Genomic DNA, 17,236 nt, shown 5'->3' with positions numbered 1-17,236 from the left:
ATAGTATATATAGGGTTCAGTACTATCTGTGGGTTCAGGCATCCATTGGGTGTCTTGGAATGTATCCCCCGTGGGGATACATTAATCGGCACAAAATGCCCCTCTCTGGACTCCATGGGGCATTAGAATGCCTCAAGATATCAATAGGGATTCTACGATTAATTTCTCTGTTAAATTATTTTGTCAGCTACAGGATTTCGCTAAACCTTTACTATTGATAATGGGTGTTATTGTGGTATATTGCAAACTTCCTTGACCATGTGATCTGTTTTCTTTTATTCTCAGAACACCCATCAACATCTTGGCGAACTCACAGTCGGTAGAACGTTGTTTATGATTTGAAAAGGGCTGGTTCAGCATGCTGCCCTTGGCTAAGCCAGCTTTTGCCTCCCTCACTACATCTCCCTCTCTTAGTAGTTGTATGGGGTCAAGGAATAGTGCCCCATTTGGGAGGGGATACAGCTGAGGTTCAGGGTTTTTTATTCGGCCAGGGTCACAAATAAACAAAACCAGAACCTAGGTCGGAATTCCCATCCTGAAATCTTTGCAATTGTCTGCTCTCTCCCCAAAGTCCTCCCGGCCACCTCAAACTAGAGCCGGGCGTGGTCACAGCTCTTCGGGCTGCAGCATGGAGAGGCAGGAAGCTCCAGAGTGAAGATCGAAATCCCCGACTCCAGCCAAGGCTTTCCACCTGCGGAGGCCATGAGTGTGTTGGTGACTAACGTTTTCTGTTTATAATCCTTTAGTTTTTGTGCATTAAAAAAAAATTTTTTTTTAACGTTTATTTATTTTTGAGACAATGCGAGAGACAGAGTGCAAGCAGCGGAGGGGCGGACAGAGGGGGACACAGAATCTGAAGCTGGCTCCAGGCTCTGAGCTATCAGCCCAGAGCCCGACGCGGGGCTCAAACTGACGAACCGTGAGATTATGACCTGAGCCGAAGTCGGACGCTTAATGGACTGAGCCACCCAGGCCTCCCTCTTTCTTTCTTTTTTATCTCTAGTACATAATATATTCCCAGAGAATAAAACCACATTCCTCAATATACACATAATAAATACACACACGCAGTTAATCAATTAGGTCAATTACCTATAAACATTAAATTCTTGAGTCACCCCCAATTTCTTAATGCCTCTTCATTTCTCCCCTCTGTGTCCCCTCTTCGCGTAGATAATCCTATGTTGGATATCCCAGAGAAGAAGTTAAGAAAGCAGCTAGTCCAGCTCCTACATTTCCCAAGTGAGGAGTACGCAGAGAGGGTACAACTTAGCTCGACAACAAAGCAAGGACCAAGCCGCTCTCTGGGCTGAGCCTGACTGAGTCTTAAAGGCCAGAAATTCACTGTACCTTCATGGTCATTTAAACTCCAGGAGCAGAACAGGCAGCTTGGGGATCCGGGGTTTGGACTCCTGTCTTGGGCGGAATTCGGCAGTCCCCAAGGAGCTCTGAGCACTCAGGAATCATGCCCTAAAGGTCTCACATGTGCCTTAGGGAAAGAAGTTTCCCTGTCACTGCTGAGCTGCCCCCGTCCTCCATGTTAAGGCCTTTGGGCCAGTCTGTGGGGAAGCAGCCGGCCATCAGGGCTCCCTGCCTTGGCTTCCACCCAGACTGGGCCAGGCTTGTCCTTCCTGTTGCTCAGCCTCTGACACATCTGATCACCAAGGCTCTGGGCTTCTTCATGAGAATTTCCTTCTGGATTGTTGCCGAAGCATAGACAAGAGAGCCGGGAGAAAGAGATTTCCCCCCAGACATGTAAATACTATAGAAACAGATCTGTGCAGCACAGAGTCTCCTCTCTTTCCCCTGCAGACCTACACGGGGCTGGCAGTGGACAGATGGCAAGGTGAGCATTTCAAGGATGGCCTGGCATGAAAGAGGACACGTAGTGCCTCCACCTTAGTTTGTTCTTTTGGTTTTAATCTTTCAAAAGTTCACTCATTTGTTCAAGGACAAAGGCACCAGGAGGAGGCATCTCTCTCTCTCACTCCAAATTTCAGGCCTCCTGTCTCCTTGCCCACAGGCTGTGACATCAGGCTCTTTCATGTCCCTCCAGGGGGGTTCCAGTCCATATGCAGACATATGAGGCCCACTTTTGATTTTGTGCACACACAGACAGTCAGTCCATAGGCTCTGATCTCTTAAATTGAAAGCAAGCGGTCTGGCGAGTGATGCTTCTCACCACAGACTCAAGTAACCAACCTCAATTAGTGATTCAGAACTGTCCTGGGGGTGGGGGGTTGGTTCCAGCCTCTAGAATGTTCCTGAGAATGAAGCAGCCTGCTGTCCGCCAGAGAAAGCTCTAGAAGCCCCTGCACTGGGGCCTTCCAAGGAGGGGAGAATTCCTAGGATAGTTGGAGCAGGGGTATTTATTTCTACATGTCCTGGGTTGGGAAAAGCTGAACCACAACTTTTGCCTAGCTTTAGAGACTAACTTACCTTCTTACTAATTTTACTAATCTTACTAATCTAGGAGTTCCCTAGAACCGCCTGGTCTTGGAAACCTTCATTCCTGCTCCAGGCGATGCTGAGAGCCAGGGGCTAGGAGCATAGGGAGAGATGGGGTTGGGGTAGGAGCTTCAGCATAAGGCCCAGGTTCCCCGTTGGAGTTGTCACCCATCGCTACTCAGAGGCCTGTGATCACCTGTCTGGATGCTGTGGTGAGCGAGTCGAGTGGGAAGGGACAGACTGACAGAGAAGCGAGCGAGGTAATTTCAACTACCGATGATGAGGATGAAAAGTAGTCAAGGGTGTGACACAGTGACTGGCCAAGGCAGGAGCGGTGGGCTTGCAAGCAGGCGGATTTGAGCGGAGACCCGGGAAACGAGCCTTCTGGGCAGAGGGGAATAGTAGGTGCCACCGTCCTGAGGTGGCACCAAGTACGGGACAGAGAGTGGCCGGCAAGCCTGTGCGCAGGGATGAGGTGGGAGAGGCTGGGAGGAGGTGAGCTTTTATTCTGATGGGAAGAAGGAACCATCCTGCAAGGCACCTTGAGCTCTGTTTCCCACCAGTAAAATTCTCGTTATTTGGATTCCGTAATCTTCCAGCTCTCTGATTTCAGGCCTACACTTCCTTTATTCAAAGATCTTATTGAGCCTCCAGGGTGGCCAGACCTAACAAATGAAAACATATGACGCCCAGTTAGACTTGAATGGCAGATCAGTGATGGACAGTCCTTTAGTATAAATCTGAGAATGGCAGAAATCTGCCATGTGCCAGGCCACCGCTAGGAGTCAGTCCAGGTTCGCGTAGTCCACGCCACGTGACCCCACAGCCTGGTGCCTTTGGAGGAGCTGGTCAGATATAAAGGTGAGAATCTGGGGCGCCTGGGTGGCTCAGTCGGTTAAGCGGCCGACTTCGGCTCAGGTCACGAGCTCGCGGTCCGCGAGTTCGAGCCCCGCGTCGGGCTCTGGGCTGACGGCCCAGAGCCTGGAGCCTGCTTCCGATTCTGTGTCTCCCTCTCTCTCTGCCCCTCCCCCGTTCATGCTCTGTCTCTCTCTGTCTCAAAAATAAATAAAACGTTAAAAAAATAAATAAATAAAGGTGAGAATCTGGCGTGCCTTGGGAGAGAGAGATGAACGAGCTTCAAAAATCCACGTTGGCCCCAAGCTGTGAACCTGAACCGCTGATTCTTTTGGGTCCCCCGACTCTTGTTAAATGGCCACATAGCATTCATCGGAATGCCTCTGGTGTTCCCTGCATCACAAACGCTTATCGTGTTGTCTCCTGTGTCTCCGATGGATCTAGGTTCTGGCCTTTTTCGCGAGAGTTAAGAGACGGAACGGGAGTGTGTTCAGCACTCACCCACTGTCCTCACTGGCTGTGATCACCAAGGTAAGGTGTGGGTGTCCTGTAACCAGGCCAACCACAAGTGTGGCCCGTGACCATTTCAGGACACGGTCGGGGAGGGGTAAATAATCCCTGGAAAATAATCTCCTTAAGGTTTTGGGTCCGAGGAGAACTAGATGCCGAGAGGGAGAAACAGATCCTGTGAATGAGGGATTTGGGTGTGGCCCAGCTGGGACTTCCTTCTGTTGGCACCAGAAGGCAGAGGAATGTTCTGGAGGCAGGAAGAACTTCTTCAAGAGATGAATTCCCTTTCCCTTGGGGGGGGGGGGGCAGCTCAGGAAACAGTGTGGTAGCTGCTGGGCTGGGTGTTAGGAGCACTTGGATAAGGAACTTGGCACTGAGGCGTCTGCTCTGGTCGGTTTGTGGTGATGTCCGGAATGCCCTGACCCCCACCACCTGCTGTTGGCGTCCGCGTTATACAAGGGGTGGGGGGGGAGGGTCAGTGACCCCATTTTGTTTTTGTCACTATCCGACCACCCCCCCGTGAACATTTGGCCCCGTCTGCGTCATCCCCACCCCCCGTTTGTTTCTGGGAGATAGGCGTGAGTGTGGTGGGGGGGGAGAAGGACCTGAGGGGACCCAGGGACTTGATCTTTCTTCTGGGAATGGGGGCTCGGCCGCTTTCTCCATCCATCAGTGTCCTCCTGGATATGGCCCAGCGTCAGCTGTGCTCAGGGTGCTGTGGGTGGCAGCCCCTGCTCTTCAGAGTGCCATAGGAGGGCTGGCAGCCCCAGTGCCCGCCCAGTACCCTCTTCTGAGTAGCCGGGCAGGAGGGCCGGTCCACGCCCTCTCCAAGACAGTCCTGGTGTCTGCGTCGCAGAAGTTGAAACGCCGGCCGGCTCTGACTGGCTGGTTGAGGGAGGTCTCTTCTCTGTCCCGTCACTGTGCCTCCCACCTGTCCCCTGGTTTACCGTCCTACAGGGTGCTGCTCTCCTCTCTCAAGTGGGACGAGGCTCACTCCTACTTGAGGCCCATTGTCAGACTCCTGGTAGAATGTCCACTCCCTGAGGACAGGGACTTTGCCTGATATGGGTCCTGCTGTGGCCCCAGCACCCAGCAGCGAGTAGATACCAAATCAATGTTTGGCAAGTAAATGAGGGAATGGGGTAGCCCTAATACCTGGAGAACCCTGGGGGTCAGCATCCCCGATCCCACAGGATACAGGAGAGGAACCGAGAGCCCCTGTGGGGGAGGCTATTCCACATCCCCGCAAGCGAGGACAAGGCCTGGCCTCGCCGGGGACTGGTAACCTCCAGCCCATCCTTCCCAGCTGCAGCCGGACTCCAGTCGGCTCTACCAGGTGGGAACACTGCTCAGGCCGCCGTGCCCCCTGGTGGCAGAGGATGGAGCAGCCCGAGAGCTGCCCACAGCAACTGGTGACACATGCCGATGAAGACAGAGTGGGAGATACGCTTCCGGTTCAAAGTGATACTTCTGAGCAGTTTGTACTTAACCCTTTAGGGGAGCATGTGCGAGCAGAGCTCTACGGCAGCAGAACTTGTTCGGGAGCACACACTCACTCTGGACCGAGTCTGCCTGATTCCATGGATGCACGCGGAGCTTGGATTCCATGTTGCACAGACGCTACGTATACGGATTCGTGGTCAGGAAGGGCACTCAAAGCAAAACAAACACACGCTGACGAAGTGGCCCGTCTCTGGAGAGCTGTGTCTCGGAGAGCTTTTCAGCGTCTCTGAGACGGGGATGGGGCAGACGGTGCTCTCTCGCTCACAAACTCCTAATCTAGCGGAAGAACACTGTGATTTTTAAAAAAAATGACGTTCGTTGTAGCAGCTGTTAATGTACTGGGGGTCTTGTATTTCTCACACAGCAACGCTACAATAGTCTTTTGAACTCTTTTCTGATCCTTGAAAAAAGCACCCAAAATATCAAAGTAGTAAGGAAGTCAAATTAACACGGAATTTTCCCGTCCAATTGCGTTGTAGGCTCACTTCGTGAGCATGACTTTGGGGTGAAATGAGCTTTTAAACTCTTCGGCAATGCTCCTCCTCCCCTTCCCCTGGCCCTCTGGGGCCCGGAAGCAGCACTTAGAGGGGATGGGGGATGAGGGAGTGGAGCTCCCTCGCCCCCCAGCCCGTCCCTTGGCCCAGGTGGAGTGTACAGCCCACCCTCCTCTGACCCCAGTAGCACTTTGGCCTCTTGTATCCAGTTGACAACTTTGAGCTGACTGGGGTTTACCAACATCGTTCAAATCAAGGAAGCCATGTCAGATGCCGGACAGACGGGAGGGACCATAGAGGCAGGGCTACCTGCCTCTCCTTGAAGAGCCTTCTTTGTGGGGAAACGTCAACCTGACACACTCAGCTAGGTCAAAGGGGGAAGCCAACATACACCGTGAACGTTTCAATTCCCAGAACCCCCAGTGTGCATTGGCCTGGGGGTGTGAAGTTCGTACCCCCCTGCCGTATAGTAGGGTCCTGTTGGCATTTCTGGGGGGGGGGGGCGACCCAGGCACAGGGACGGAGCATGCTGACACCCACAGACAACGTAGGCAGGTGTCCACAGTGGCACCTGCCAGTCCTGCCTGTGCTCTTCCTCTGGGGCTGTCCTGTGGACTTGCTGACATGTGCCGGGCCCGAACTGGGACATTTCTGGCTGATGCCGGGCTGCTGAGCGGAGCAGCCGCAGGGAGAGTGCCCCTGGCATGGGGACAGGTGGGAGCAAGCGCAGAATGTTCCAGGATCATTCAGGGAGGAGGCTGGACAATATCCAGGTGGGAGATGTGACTGTGACTTGGGGAGAGGCGGTGGAGATGGCCAGGAATGGGTGGAGTGACAGGCAGGATGTCTGAGGACCGGGGTGTGTGTGGAAGGACAACTAGTGACCCCCTACCCTGGCCACTCAGTGCTTGGGCCAGCTGCCCTCGCCACCCGCTGGCCTCTGTGAGGCCCACTCCCGTCCTCCCCCTCCTCCTGTGACCGCTTCCTGGCTGTGTCGGTCATCCACGTCCCAAGTGTGTCCTTCACCCCCACAGAGCTTCTCCATACCTTGTCCGTTTGTGCTGACCAGTTTTGCTGATGGGAGCCCGCCTGGCTTTACCTGAGAGGTTCCCCCCAAATCTAGGACTCCAGCAGCCATTCTTTGTTCATCGTTATCGGGCAATTTGGGGAAAATTCTCTGGGAAGTGGTTTATTCAACCAGGGCGCTGTGCTGCAGCACCCAAATGAGCCTACTTCCCGTGAAACAGTGGCCATCTCGGGACCGGCTTGCTAGTCGCATGTGATTCACTCCCAGCTGGTGGCCACGTGTCTGCTGGCGGGTAGTTTTGTCACCTGGTGGATTTGTGGCTGTGCTCTGGTTGGGTGGGCTCAGGTCGTGATTCCTGCAGAGAGGCTGGGAGGCTCAAGGTGGAAAAAAACGACGTCCAAGCCAACGATAGGGCAGGCAGAGTCCACCCCAAGTGACAAAGCCATTTATGGCTGGGTTGTTGGGGATGGAGCAGAGGGGGGCAGGCGTCAACAATGGGGGTGGTGGGGGCCACCGTGCTGCAGTGGGGAGTTCTTCCTGGCGGGGCTGTGTGGAGTCACTGACACACCTAGTGGCCCGTGGTCCCGCCTTGGGACCATGGCCCAAAAGAAAGCTCAGACATGCTCCTAGGAGGGAGCAGTTGAGACCACCTTGGCGTTACTGTGGGGCATAGTGATGAGACCAACACGAGGGCCTTGACACAGTGTGGGTGGCAGCCAGGCACCATCCCTGCACGTTAAGAACAAGACACGACCCAAGAAAATCAAAAACACGTGTTCAAACAAAAATGTGTAGGGGACATCCACAACAGCAGCACTCCTCACAAGAGCCACAAGGAAGAAGCAACCCAAACACCTATCGACGGACGAATGGATAAACAAACCGGTCCATCCATACAGTGGAATATTATTCAGCTTTAAGGAATGAAATTCTGGTTCATGCTACAATGTGGACGAACCTTGAAGATACGTTGGGTGGAAGAAGCCAGACACAAAAGGCCACGTGTATGATCCCATTTATATGAAATGTCCAGAACAGGCAAATCCAGAGACAGAAAGCAGATTAGTGGCTGCCAGGGGTTGGGGGAGGGGGAATGGGATTGAGAGTTAATGGGGACAGTATTTCCTTTTGAGGGGATAAAAAAATGTTCTTGAACTAGACAAGTGTTGGTTGTACAACACCGTGAATGTACTTAGTGCCATTGAATTGTACACATTAAATGGCTAATTTTATGTGACTTTCATGTCAAAAAAGAGAAGAAAAATTGAAAAACAAAAACCAATCCCAAACCCTGTGTTTTCTAAGAACACAGGAAATAGGACACTAGGTGAATAAGCAAGTACGTCTGTGTTAAGAGCCAGGGAGGCACAGGTAGCGCTGTGGACCAAATGTTGGATGTCTGTGGGGTCCCCTCTCCTCCAGGTGGGGCTGTTCTGGAGGAACATCATCGGTAGAAGAGAAGACTCAGGTTTCCACTAGGTCCTCCAGTCCAGGGGATGGGGCTTCGCATCCTCACACCTGTTGGTTAGCAGAACTCCCCGATGCCCACTCGTCTAGTGGCCCTGCTAGCCCGGCCAGAGGGGGAGAGCCCATCTCTGGAGTAGTGCACACAAGGGACAGATAACACGACAAAGACAAAGCAAGTGATGGCTCCTGCAAATTATTTTACTTTGAATATATAGGAAAAGAAATCCAAAAACGGGAAGCTATGTTCTATGGTTACGTCTTTTAAACAATGTTTTGTATTTACAAAAACTTTTTTCCTGATTAAAAGCACCAGCTGAAGTTACAGGCTGCTAAAACCAGAAGATATTACAAACCCATTAAAAGACATTATGCCAAACATACTTCTTAAAAACCCTTAACAGAACAGAGACAATGCAATCAACAAATGCGACCCACTGCACCAGGCAGCCCTTATCTGATTTCCTTGCCAGTGTTCCCAATAAGCGGGGTGGAGTTCTTACCCCAGGGAGAGGACCCTCGCTTCACCCACGGGTGACTGCAAAGACCCAGCAGTGGGGAGGCAGCAGCGTGTGTACCCGGAACCCAGCATCTCCTGGACCAGCCCCCAGACCCTGAGGACCACAGGAGGGAGTGGAAGGGGCACACAAGAGTCTGGCCAGCTTTCAGTAATTTACCTGCCAACAGGAATCTTTCTGCTGCTCCCTCCCTTGCACCGCTGTGCACGGAAAGGCTTGGACTTTTCACTTATCTATTTTTTCTGTATTTTTTCTGAATACTTAGCTATGAGTGTGTACGGTCTCCCTGGGTGATCACTTGCTGCCTGTCTTAAACTCTTATGATTGAGTGAAAAACTGAGAGGCACTCAATTCGGACTCACAAGAAAGTACTATGACAGCTTTATGTAACCAAAAGATGCTACAGCAAAGGGAAAATTCAAAGCTTGCACGCGCATAAATGCATGTACACGCAGTCTGGCTTCCATAAAGCTAGAGTGGAATATTAAACATGGAGTACTGAATTCTTAGCTGTAAACATAAAAACTTATCCTTAACTTTACATGAACATAGATAACAGGGTGGTCATTAAACATACTTTAACATCAGAACAGATGTTAAGTTTTGAGGTTCTTATTTCAACTGCTCTACATAAAAAAATGCTCTAGAAGCAAAGAAAGGCTTAAATAAATATGAAGAGACAAACACGTACAGTGTGATTGAAGAAGTAATGAGGGTCTCGAGAGGTCATACAGTGCGGGGTCCAGGCCAACAGGGGCAGCTCATGGTAAGAGGGGGCTCTGTCCCTTGGGTGGAGGGGAGGGCCTAGAGGGTACCCTTGAGGGGGGAAGAAGACAGGACAGGACAACTTGTGGCCACATGTCATACCCTCTTTTGTAGGCCTCATGGGCCCGGGAGGGTCAGCCAAAAAGGGGGCCCTGAGCAGCATGGGACAGTGCTAGGCTCTCCTGAGTGATCCAGGATGCCACAGAGATGGTGGGTCCTTATAGGACAAGTCCCGGCCAGCCCATGCCTCCAACCAGCAGTTCACTTTGCACGCCTGTCACTGGCTTCCCACGTGGGCAGCAAGGGCCTGATGCTGGCCTGGTAAGGGCAGTGGCCCAGCGCAGGGAGGTCTGCTGACAGCCCTGCTTGTGGCTAAGGCACACCCAGGCCTCAGGGCCTGAGCAGCTGACCTGAGTGATCCCAGTGTTCCTTCTGTCAGACACTGAGGCTTCGAGAAGCAGCCCTCACAGTGCAAGGGTAACAAGATGCAAACTAACAAGCCACCCTGACTAGCAAGACCACTCACCATTCCTCTGGGGAGGCGCTTCGAGGCACCGCTTCCAGGCACCGGAAGCTGGAGGAGGTGGCTACCTCGACTGCCCCCAATGCCACCATCACTGCTGGGGTACCTCCTCGACTATCCAAGAGGAGCACAGAACTGAGCACGGTTGTCTGAGCCTGGCAGAGCCTCCTGGGGTCCAGCTCAGGAAGAGGTTTCAATGCTGTCCCAAGACCCAAGGCAGGCAGGTCACCTCATCCTCCCTCCTGAGAGCAGGGCGAGGGACCAGGGGAACCGCTGTCTGCTCGCCAGCTGAGCTCCAGGCGTCTGCGGACACCACAGAGCTGCCAGGAAGCAAGGCCCTTCTTCCTTCGGGCACCCTGAGGTGGGCTAAGAAGGGTCCCCTCCCTTCTCCTCTGCTTCCTGCCCAGCAGCATGGATGCTGGCGGGGGAAGGTAGCTGATGCACACATTAAGAGTCTCAGCACCCAGCTCCAGCTCTGTGAATCACCACACACGCACACACACACACATGCACACCCGTGTCTACAAGAACGTGCACCTCCATGGCTGGACACTGAATCCAGTCAAGGTACAGATGTTTGGAAGCCGAGCTCCTGGGTCCTCCAGGGTTCCCGATCAGAGGCCCTGGCTGTCAGATGGGGGCGGGGAGGACACTGGACAGAAAGGCAAGCTGGGACAAGTGTCATGGTGGGATGTGCATTTTTGTCCCTGACACATGCCATTACTTCTTCCCTCCAATTTTGGGGCAGAAACTGGCGTTTTGCCTCTGGGCTCTGGAAGTTGCTGTGAGCAGAGGAAACACTCCAGCCAGGCACGGAGGCCCAGGCGATGGAAGTCATGTGGCAATGCACCAGTGGTACCACCCACCCTGGCAACTGGCACCCCAGTCCCCTGCCCAGACACGTTCCCTTAAAGGCGTGACTCAGACGTGGAAGCAGAACTGGCAATTCAAGTCCACTTTAAAAGATGGCTCTGGAAAGTTGGCTCCAATATCCCACCTGCAAGCCTCAGCACTGGGGGTCTTGTTACACGGTGGGAATGGCTGGCCAGCCCTTCCTGGGAGGACGGAATCAGCACCGCACACTCCATAGGGACTTGGAAGCTCTGGAGACAGTCAGGAAGGAAGCCTGGGGACACACACTCCAGCACACCTCCAAGGAAAGCTCAAGTGCCATCTGGATGGAAGTAGGGGACACACTGGACCCCACAGAGTCCCCGAGAAGCTGGGTGGCTCCCTTCAGGAGCCTCACAGGAGGCTGGCCAGGCTCGTATTGGGTCCATTCTGAGCTTGGAACTGCACGGGAGGTGGGCCATCCGTCCACTGCAGAGAGGAGAGAACACACGGGCGAGGAGCAGGGGTGTAATGGGCTGCGTGTCTGCCCTGGACTGCTGCCCTCTTTGGGCTGGTCGCCCAGCCAGGGCCCTCTGTCCTCCACACGTGAGTCAGCGGAGCCCCTGGGAAGCACCCTACATCACCCACTCGGGTGACTGCTGCTGTCTTCCCGATCTGAGGGCGCTCCTGAGGCGAGGCTGAGTTAGGGATTATTGGGAGACGTGCAAGGAGATGGCAGCCAAGCGTGTACGTCCCTCCTCAGGGAACAAGCCCCCTGGGTGCTTCAGGCCGGGTAAGTAGGACCCGAGGAGCCAACCAGCACCCCCATCTTGCCTCCCCAAACCCAGTGCCTATACCGTGATGAGGTTGTGTTCAGGGAGACTGCAGGCCTCAATGTGGTCCTGGAGCAGCTGCTGCGAGAAGTTCTGATGCATCTGGGCTGCTTCATGGGCGTCTATGGCATTCCCACAGGCCTTGTTCAGGTCTAAGGGTGGGACACACACAAAGGGTAGATTCATCTTGCCCTGTCACCACCCCCATGTCCTCCCTTTGGGTGTGGGTAGAGCCCTAAGGTCGAACCAGTAGGTTCCTACGTACCTGGCAGGTCACCTGCCCTGAGCCCTGTCTCGGGATCCGCAAGCCCACCTGCCAACAGTCTTCACACATGCCCTTCTGAGTTCCTGAGTCAAGTTCTTGGAGGTGGGTGAGCAGTGTGGCCCACACGGACAGACACAAGGGCTGGTTGGGCAGTGTAAGCTCTTAGGGCTCCCTGTGGATATTGGCCCTCCCAGGGAGGGCGTGGCCAACCCTTAGGCACACAGGAACTCACTAGAGCAGGGAACCCAACACCCACTTCTGAGGCAGGAGGACTGAATAGGCCCACAGAGCCCACTGCAGACAGCAGCAGCTCGTCCTCTGTCTCTTCCAGGGGGCCCTGGAAGTCTCTGGACTTTAATAGCACAATCTGTAAACAGGGGAGCAGCAGTAACAACGCTGATGGCTGCTGAGAGCCCACTGGGCACCCAGAGCACCCTGGCCAGTACTGTCTGATGGACGACTGACACAGCCATTCAGGGGGAAGGAAACCAAGAATGAGGGGTAGGGCTTACAGCCCGATTCTTCACCCAGACTCCAAGAAACGGCTTTATGGAGAGACTGAACCGATCCTGTGTGGAGCCCAGTGCCTGCTGCCCCCAAACAGGATCTCCTGTGGAGCCTGAGTATATGCTGGAATTGGGGCTGTGCCCTGTAGAGACCCAGTCTAAGCAGAAGCTAAACAGGGCTTACCCGGTACCTTCTAGGCTTGGGCTCTCCCCAGTGGCCCTGATCTCTGGGAAGGGCTGGCTGTTGTACTCACCTCTCAGCAGGGCTGATGACCACAGCTGCACGGACATGTCTGGGATCTTGCTAGCCAGCTGCATGGCAGGCACCACCATGTTGTTACTCTCCTGTTGATCAAGAGCAACCAGGGAAGGGAGTGGGGGCTGGGGCCGGCAGCAAGGACAGCCTAGGACCCACCCACCACCCCCAGCCCAGGCTGTGCCCTCTTTCTGCTGACTGGCAAGCAAGCTCCTACTCCTACTTCAGGGCCCATTTCAAGTGACCTCTGAAGTACTCTTCTTCTTCTTCTTCTTTTTTTTTTTTCAGAGAGAGAGAGAAAGGGAAGAAGGGCAGAGGGGCAATCTCAAGCAGGTGCCATGCTCAGCGCATAGTCCAAGGCAGGGCTCAATCCCACAACCCTGGGATCACGACCTGAGCCACAATCAAGAGTTGGACACTCAACTAACCGAGAATGAAGTACTCTTCAACACCTCAGGAAAAAATAAACTGCCCTCACTCTTCAACTCTGCATGTACTTCCTCACTGGGGCACTGTTGGCTATGGACAAATCTACATGCTTTTGTCTTTCTCACCAGAACAAAAGGCACTGGCAGCAGTCAGCTCTGGACCCAGATCAGGAGCCGACTAGAAATGCACATTCAGAGGTCCCAGGGCATGGGAGGAGGAAGCAGTCTGCTCTGGTGGGAGTGATGAGGACCGAAAGGATAAAGGAGGAAGGGAGGTTTCTCTGCTACATACAAGTCCACTCTTGTGGGAAGCTACCTGACACATGGGGCTGTGGGACACCAGGGTATGTCAACTCTCCAACTCTGAGTGGCTGTACAACGCCACCCCCGCCCCCCTCAATGCCCATCATGTGCTGAGAGTGGACAGGGGGCCATAAATACCCATACCTGACCCCACGATGACTGGTACCACTGCTCTGACCCCCCTCAGCCTAGGGACCACAAGCTCTGCTGGCCTGAATGCTGGATTCAAGGTGACATGGGAGAACTCCCTACCTAACAGCTGCTGACAGACAGGTGCCATATAGCCAAGAGACCTACAAATCATCAAAAGCAACTCCTGAAGCCTAGCTTCAGCACAGACATGATCGGGTGAGACACGCCTCCTTACAGACACAAAAGCCCAATGACTTCACACTGTCCCATGGCTGGTACCTCAGAGGAAGTTCAGGTGGGTCTCAAAGCTTTTCAAAACTGAATGAAGTCCTTCTAAGACCTCAGAATGCACAACAGAAGACAAAAAAACTACTGTATTCCTTTAGGCCTGGGGTTGGGCCTCTGTTTGGAAGCTGCCAGAAGGAGAGTACCCGTTGGTTCTCCTGGGCAAGCTCCCCCATGTCAGCTTGTGGCCCCACAGAATCTGGTATGAAAATGTGTGATTCTGACAGGCACCCTGTGTGAAGCTGCTCACGAACTCATGATGCCTGTGGACACTCTAGGCTGGCAGGCCCAGGTAGAGTTGGCTGTGTCTGGGTGTGTCTCCTTCAGACCTGGAGCCACTTGAAGCCAGGCTTGGGTCTAAGGGTCCTTGGGGGTCCCATGTCACTCCACATAGGCCCAGACACACAGGGAGCAGCGGAGCTCCTAAAAAAGTTCTATAAGATGACCCAGGATTGCCCCAAACATGAACCAGAGCTGTAGCTGAAAAGCTGCTTTGCTTACCCTGCCCCATTCAAGGTGGCTTCTGGAGACTTCTAGACAAATGAGAGCCAGTGAGGTCTGGTTCTAAGCCTGGGTCTGCAGTTTGGGACTGTGTGACCTTAATCTCCCCATCTGGAAAACGGGGTAATCACACAGCGGGGTAATCACCACACTGAGACATGAGGTGGGCAGCCCACACTCAGCAGTGCCTCATGTTGAACTTGTTCCCCACGTGGCCCCTAAACACACACCAAGCCACTGTTCTGTGTGCTCAGAGGCTGAGGAATAGGCGGACAGGGTATTCAAGATGGAGCAGAGTTGCACTCTGAAGGGAGAACCCAAAGCTTGTCCTCTTCCTTTGGAGGTGGTGACGTCCCCAGTGTTCAGGCCATGGCCACCAGGACCTGAGCTGCAGGGCCACAGCAAGTGCTTGTCATATGATTGTGGGGAGTGGGATGGGCCAAGGTTGTTAAAAATGCTCATTCTTAGGGAGCTCTAGGGTTTGATCAGAGGAACCCCTATGGGCCAAGACACATACCCTGTGTTAGCTAAAGTGAGGCTAACTAAACTACGAAGCAGATGCTGCTTCAAAATTCTTGTGGCCACGAAGAAAACTCTCACCCGATGGTACAGAAAAAGACAAGATATCAAATTATGAAACAGCCTAAAAAACAAAACATATGCGTAGGCAGAGGCAGCTGGAAACAGCTAGAACACAGAAGACATGCAATCACTTCCTTCTTTGCTTCTCAGACTTTCTATCACGAACAGGTCACGTTAGATGACATGAACAAATACTATCTTAAAAAAACGAATCGCCTCATGAGGTCTACAGGTAAGAGGAAGTGACGATGTACACCCCAGATACTCCATCTGACTCAGACACTTCGAGTTGGCTGATCCCACTGGGGACCAGTCCCCAGGAGGCCATTCTAGGTAAGAATGAAAACATGGGGTGCCCTAGGCAAAATGGAGCCTAAGGTATCTGGCTGAGAAGACATACCTGTCCACCCCCGGGTATTACCATACAGAAGGGAAACGTGCCTTCAGCCCTGCCAGCTCTGGACAGCCCACAGGGCTCTGACTAACCACTGCCTCTGCTTAACCACTGCCTGCATATGGCACTGGGCACGTCTGTCTCACAGACCCACGTTTCAGGGATCCAAAGCTCCCCCAGCCCTGCTTCCCATGGTGCCAAGGTGCCCCTTCCTTCACAGAGCCTCATGGAGCAGTGGGGAGTGGGCGGGTTACTGAGATAAAATCATGGAGGAGCACAGGATGCAAAGTGCTGCTGGGTGGTAGTCCGTAAGCACCGTGCCGGCCCCCAGCCTCTTGGCCCAGCCCCGGACACTCACTCTGTGGTTCCCCAACACATAGAAGATGTGGCCCAGAAGCACCAGGGAGCAGGCTGTGAGCCGGTTCAGGTCCTCCGCGTTGGACATCTTCAGAGTTTCTCGAAGAAATCGCCTAGGCAAAAACAGATGCTAAAGCCCCATGGGGATGCCTCATCGGTAGGAAAAGGCAGCAGCGGCCCCAAGGCCCTGAGCAGAGCCCACCTTTCTTAGGGACAGAGGCCCTTGGGCACATACTGTCAGGGAGCAACACAGAAGGGCGTGGGGCAACCGGTCCTCTCCCGGTACTCACTTGGCCTCATTGTAGCGTCCCTGGAAGAAGGAGAAGAGCCCTCGCACATAGAAAGCTGCTGCTCGGAGGCAGTGTGAGCTGATGGGAGAGAGCAGGTGACACTTCGGTGGGATTTTTGTGAGTGCAGCAGGTTTACGAAGGGGAGTGGGAAGAGGGTGGGGAGAGAGGTACAGATACACAGGGCAGTTGGGTCCCCCCAGCACTGGCACCACTTCAAGAGCGGAGAAAATATAAGACAATAGGTCAACGGGCACTCAGCACTGGGCCTTCCTACCTGACAGGGAAGCTATGGTCCGGATTGATCCTCTCCAACAAACTGTACAGCTGTGGTGGAAACGTCAGTTAGAATCATCTTGCATAAGCATGAGAAAATTCAGCCTCAAACATCCGCTAAATTGACTAGGGCCGCTTGCATCTTCCCAACCCAAACTTCACCCCAAATCCCATGCCTGAGTGAGGGGAGGGCTCAGGACCTACAAGGACAGATGAGGGCACTGTAGGAGACTGCACAGAGCTGTCTACTTCCTCACCCCCCTACCCGACAGGAATCACGGCCTCCAGTGTGAAGGGCTGGGGTCCTCACACCCTCAACCTACCCTGTGTCAGATGAAGGGGACGGGGCGGGGGGGCGGGGGGGTGGGGGGGAGGAGTCAGGGCAGCTGCTTAGTCTCAGCCTCTGTATGGTCAGAGGGGCCCTGCGTGGAGGAGCGAGGTGGTAATATCAGCCCACATGGGTCTTGTGGGTTGGGGGTAGGCTTTATGTGGAGATGCAGGGATCCTGGGAGGCTCTGATAGGCAGCCATGTGACTGACTTCTTAGGTCCTCTCTGGCTGCTGAGAGGACAAGGGTCAAAGTGGGCTGAAGCTGCTCCCAGTGTCCCCACAGCACCTCCAAGAGGCAGACACTGAGAGGGCAAAGATCCTCCATGGGTCACCAAGTGTGACCCATGGAGGCCACTCCTGACCCTATGATGACCCCGCCCATTGCTTCCTAACTGCTGGAGTGAGAAGTCTGGGCTTTCTCTGCTCCCTGCAGCCCAAAGCATCCAAACTAACCCAGAAGCTGGGAGGTCAGCTAAACTTTTTATAGACAAGAGATAAAAATGAAAACCATGAAGGTGGAAAAGTAACTAAATCTGAGATACTCTGGAGGCAGGATGCCAGAGC

At 53.6% G+C, this 17,236-nt stretch overlaps 1 protein-coding gene across 3 annotated transcripts in view; it reads right to left on the bottom strand.

Annotated features, from left to right (window-relative positions):
- Positions 1-8,481: 8,481 nt before the first annotated feature.
- The window catches only part of MAU2 (MAU2 sister chromatid cohesion factor), a 30,601-nt gene continuing 21,846 nt past the window's right edge, over positions 8,482-17,236 (bottom strand). For all 3 annotated transcript variants that reach the window (XM_060630744.3, XM_060630745.3, XM_060630746.3), the window contains exons 14-19: positions 16,345-16,394; positions 16,071-16,148; positions 15,782-15,893; positions 12,797-12,887; positions 11,796-11,923; positions 8,482-11,427 (exon numbers count right to left, since the gene is read on the bottom strand). In XM_060630744.3, the coding sequence (XP_060486727.1) occupies positions 11,353-11,427; positions 11,796-11,923; positions 12,797-12,887; positions 15,782-15,893; positions 16,071-16,148; positions 16,345-16,394 (534 nt within the window). In that variant the 3' untranslated portion in view covers positions 8,482-11,352. The remainder of the gene's footprint in view (positions 11,428-11,795; positions 11,924-12,796; positions 12,888-15,781; positions 15,894-16,070; positions 16,149-16,344; positions 16,395-17,236) is intronic.

This window comes from Panthera onca, chromosome A2, assembly GCF_046562875.1.
Source record: "Panthera onca isolate mPanOnc1 chromosome A2, mPanOnc1 haplotype 2, whole genome shotgun sequence".
In the NCBI taxonomy this organism is placed as follows: Eukaryota; Metazoa; Chordata; class Mammalia; order Carnivora; family Felidae; genus Panthera; species Panthera onca.
This window is presented reverse-complemented; position numbering and strand designations above follow the sequence as displayed.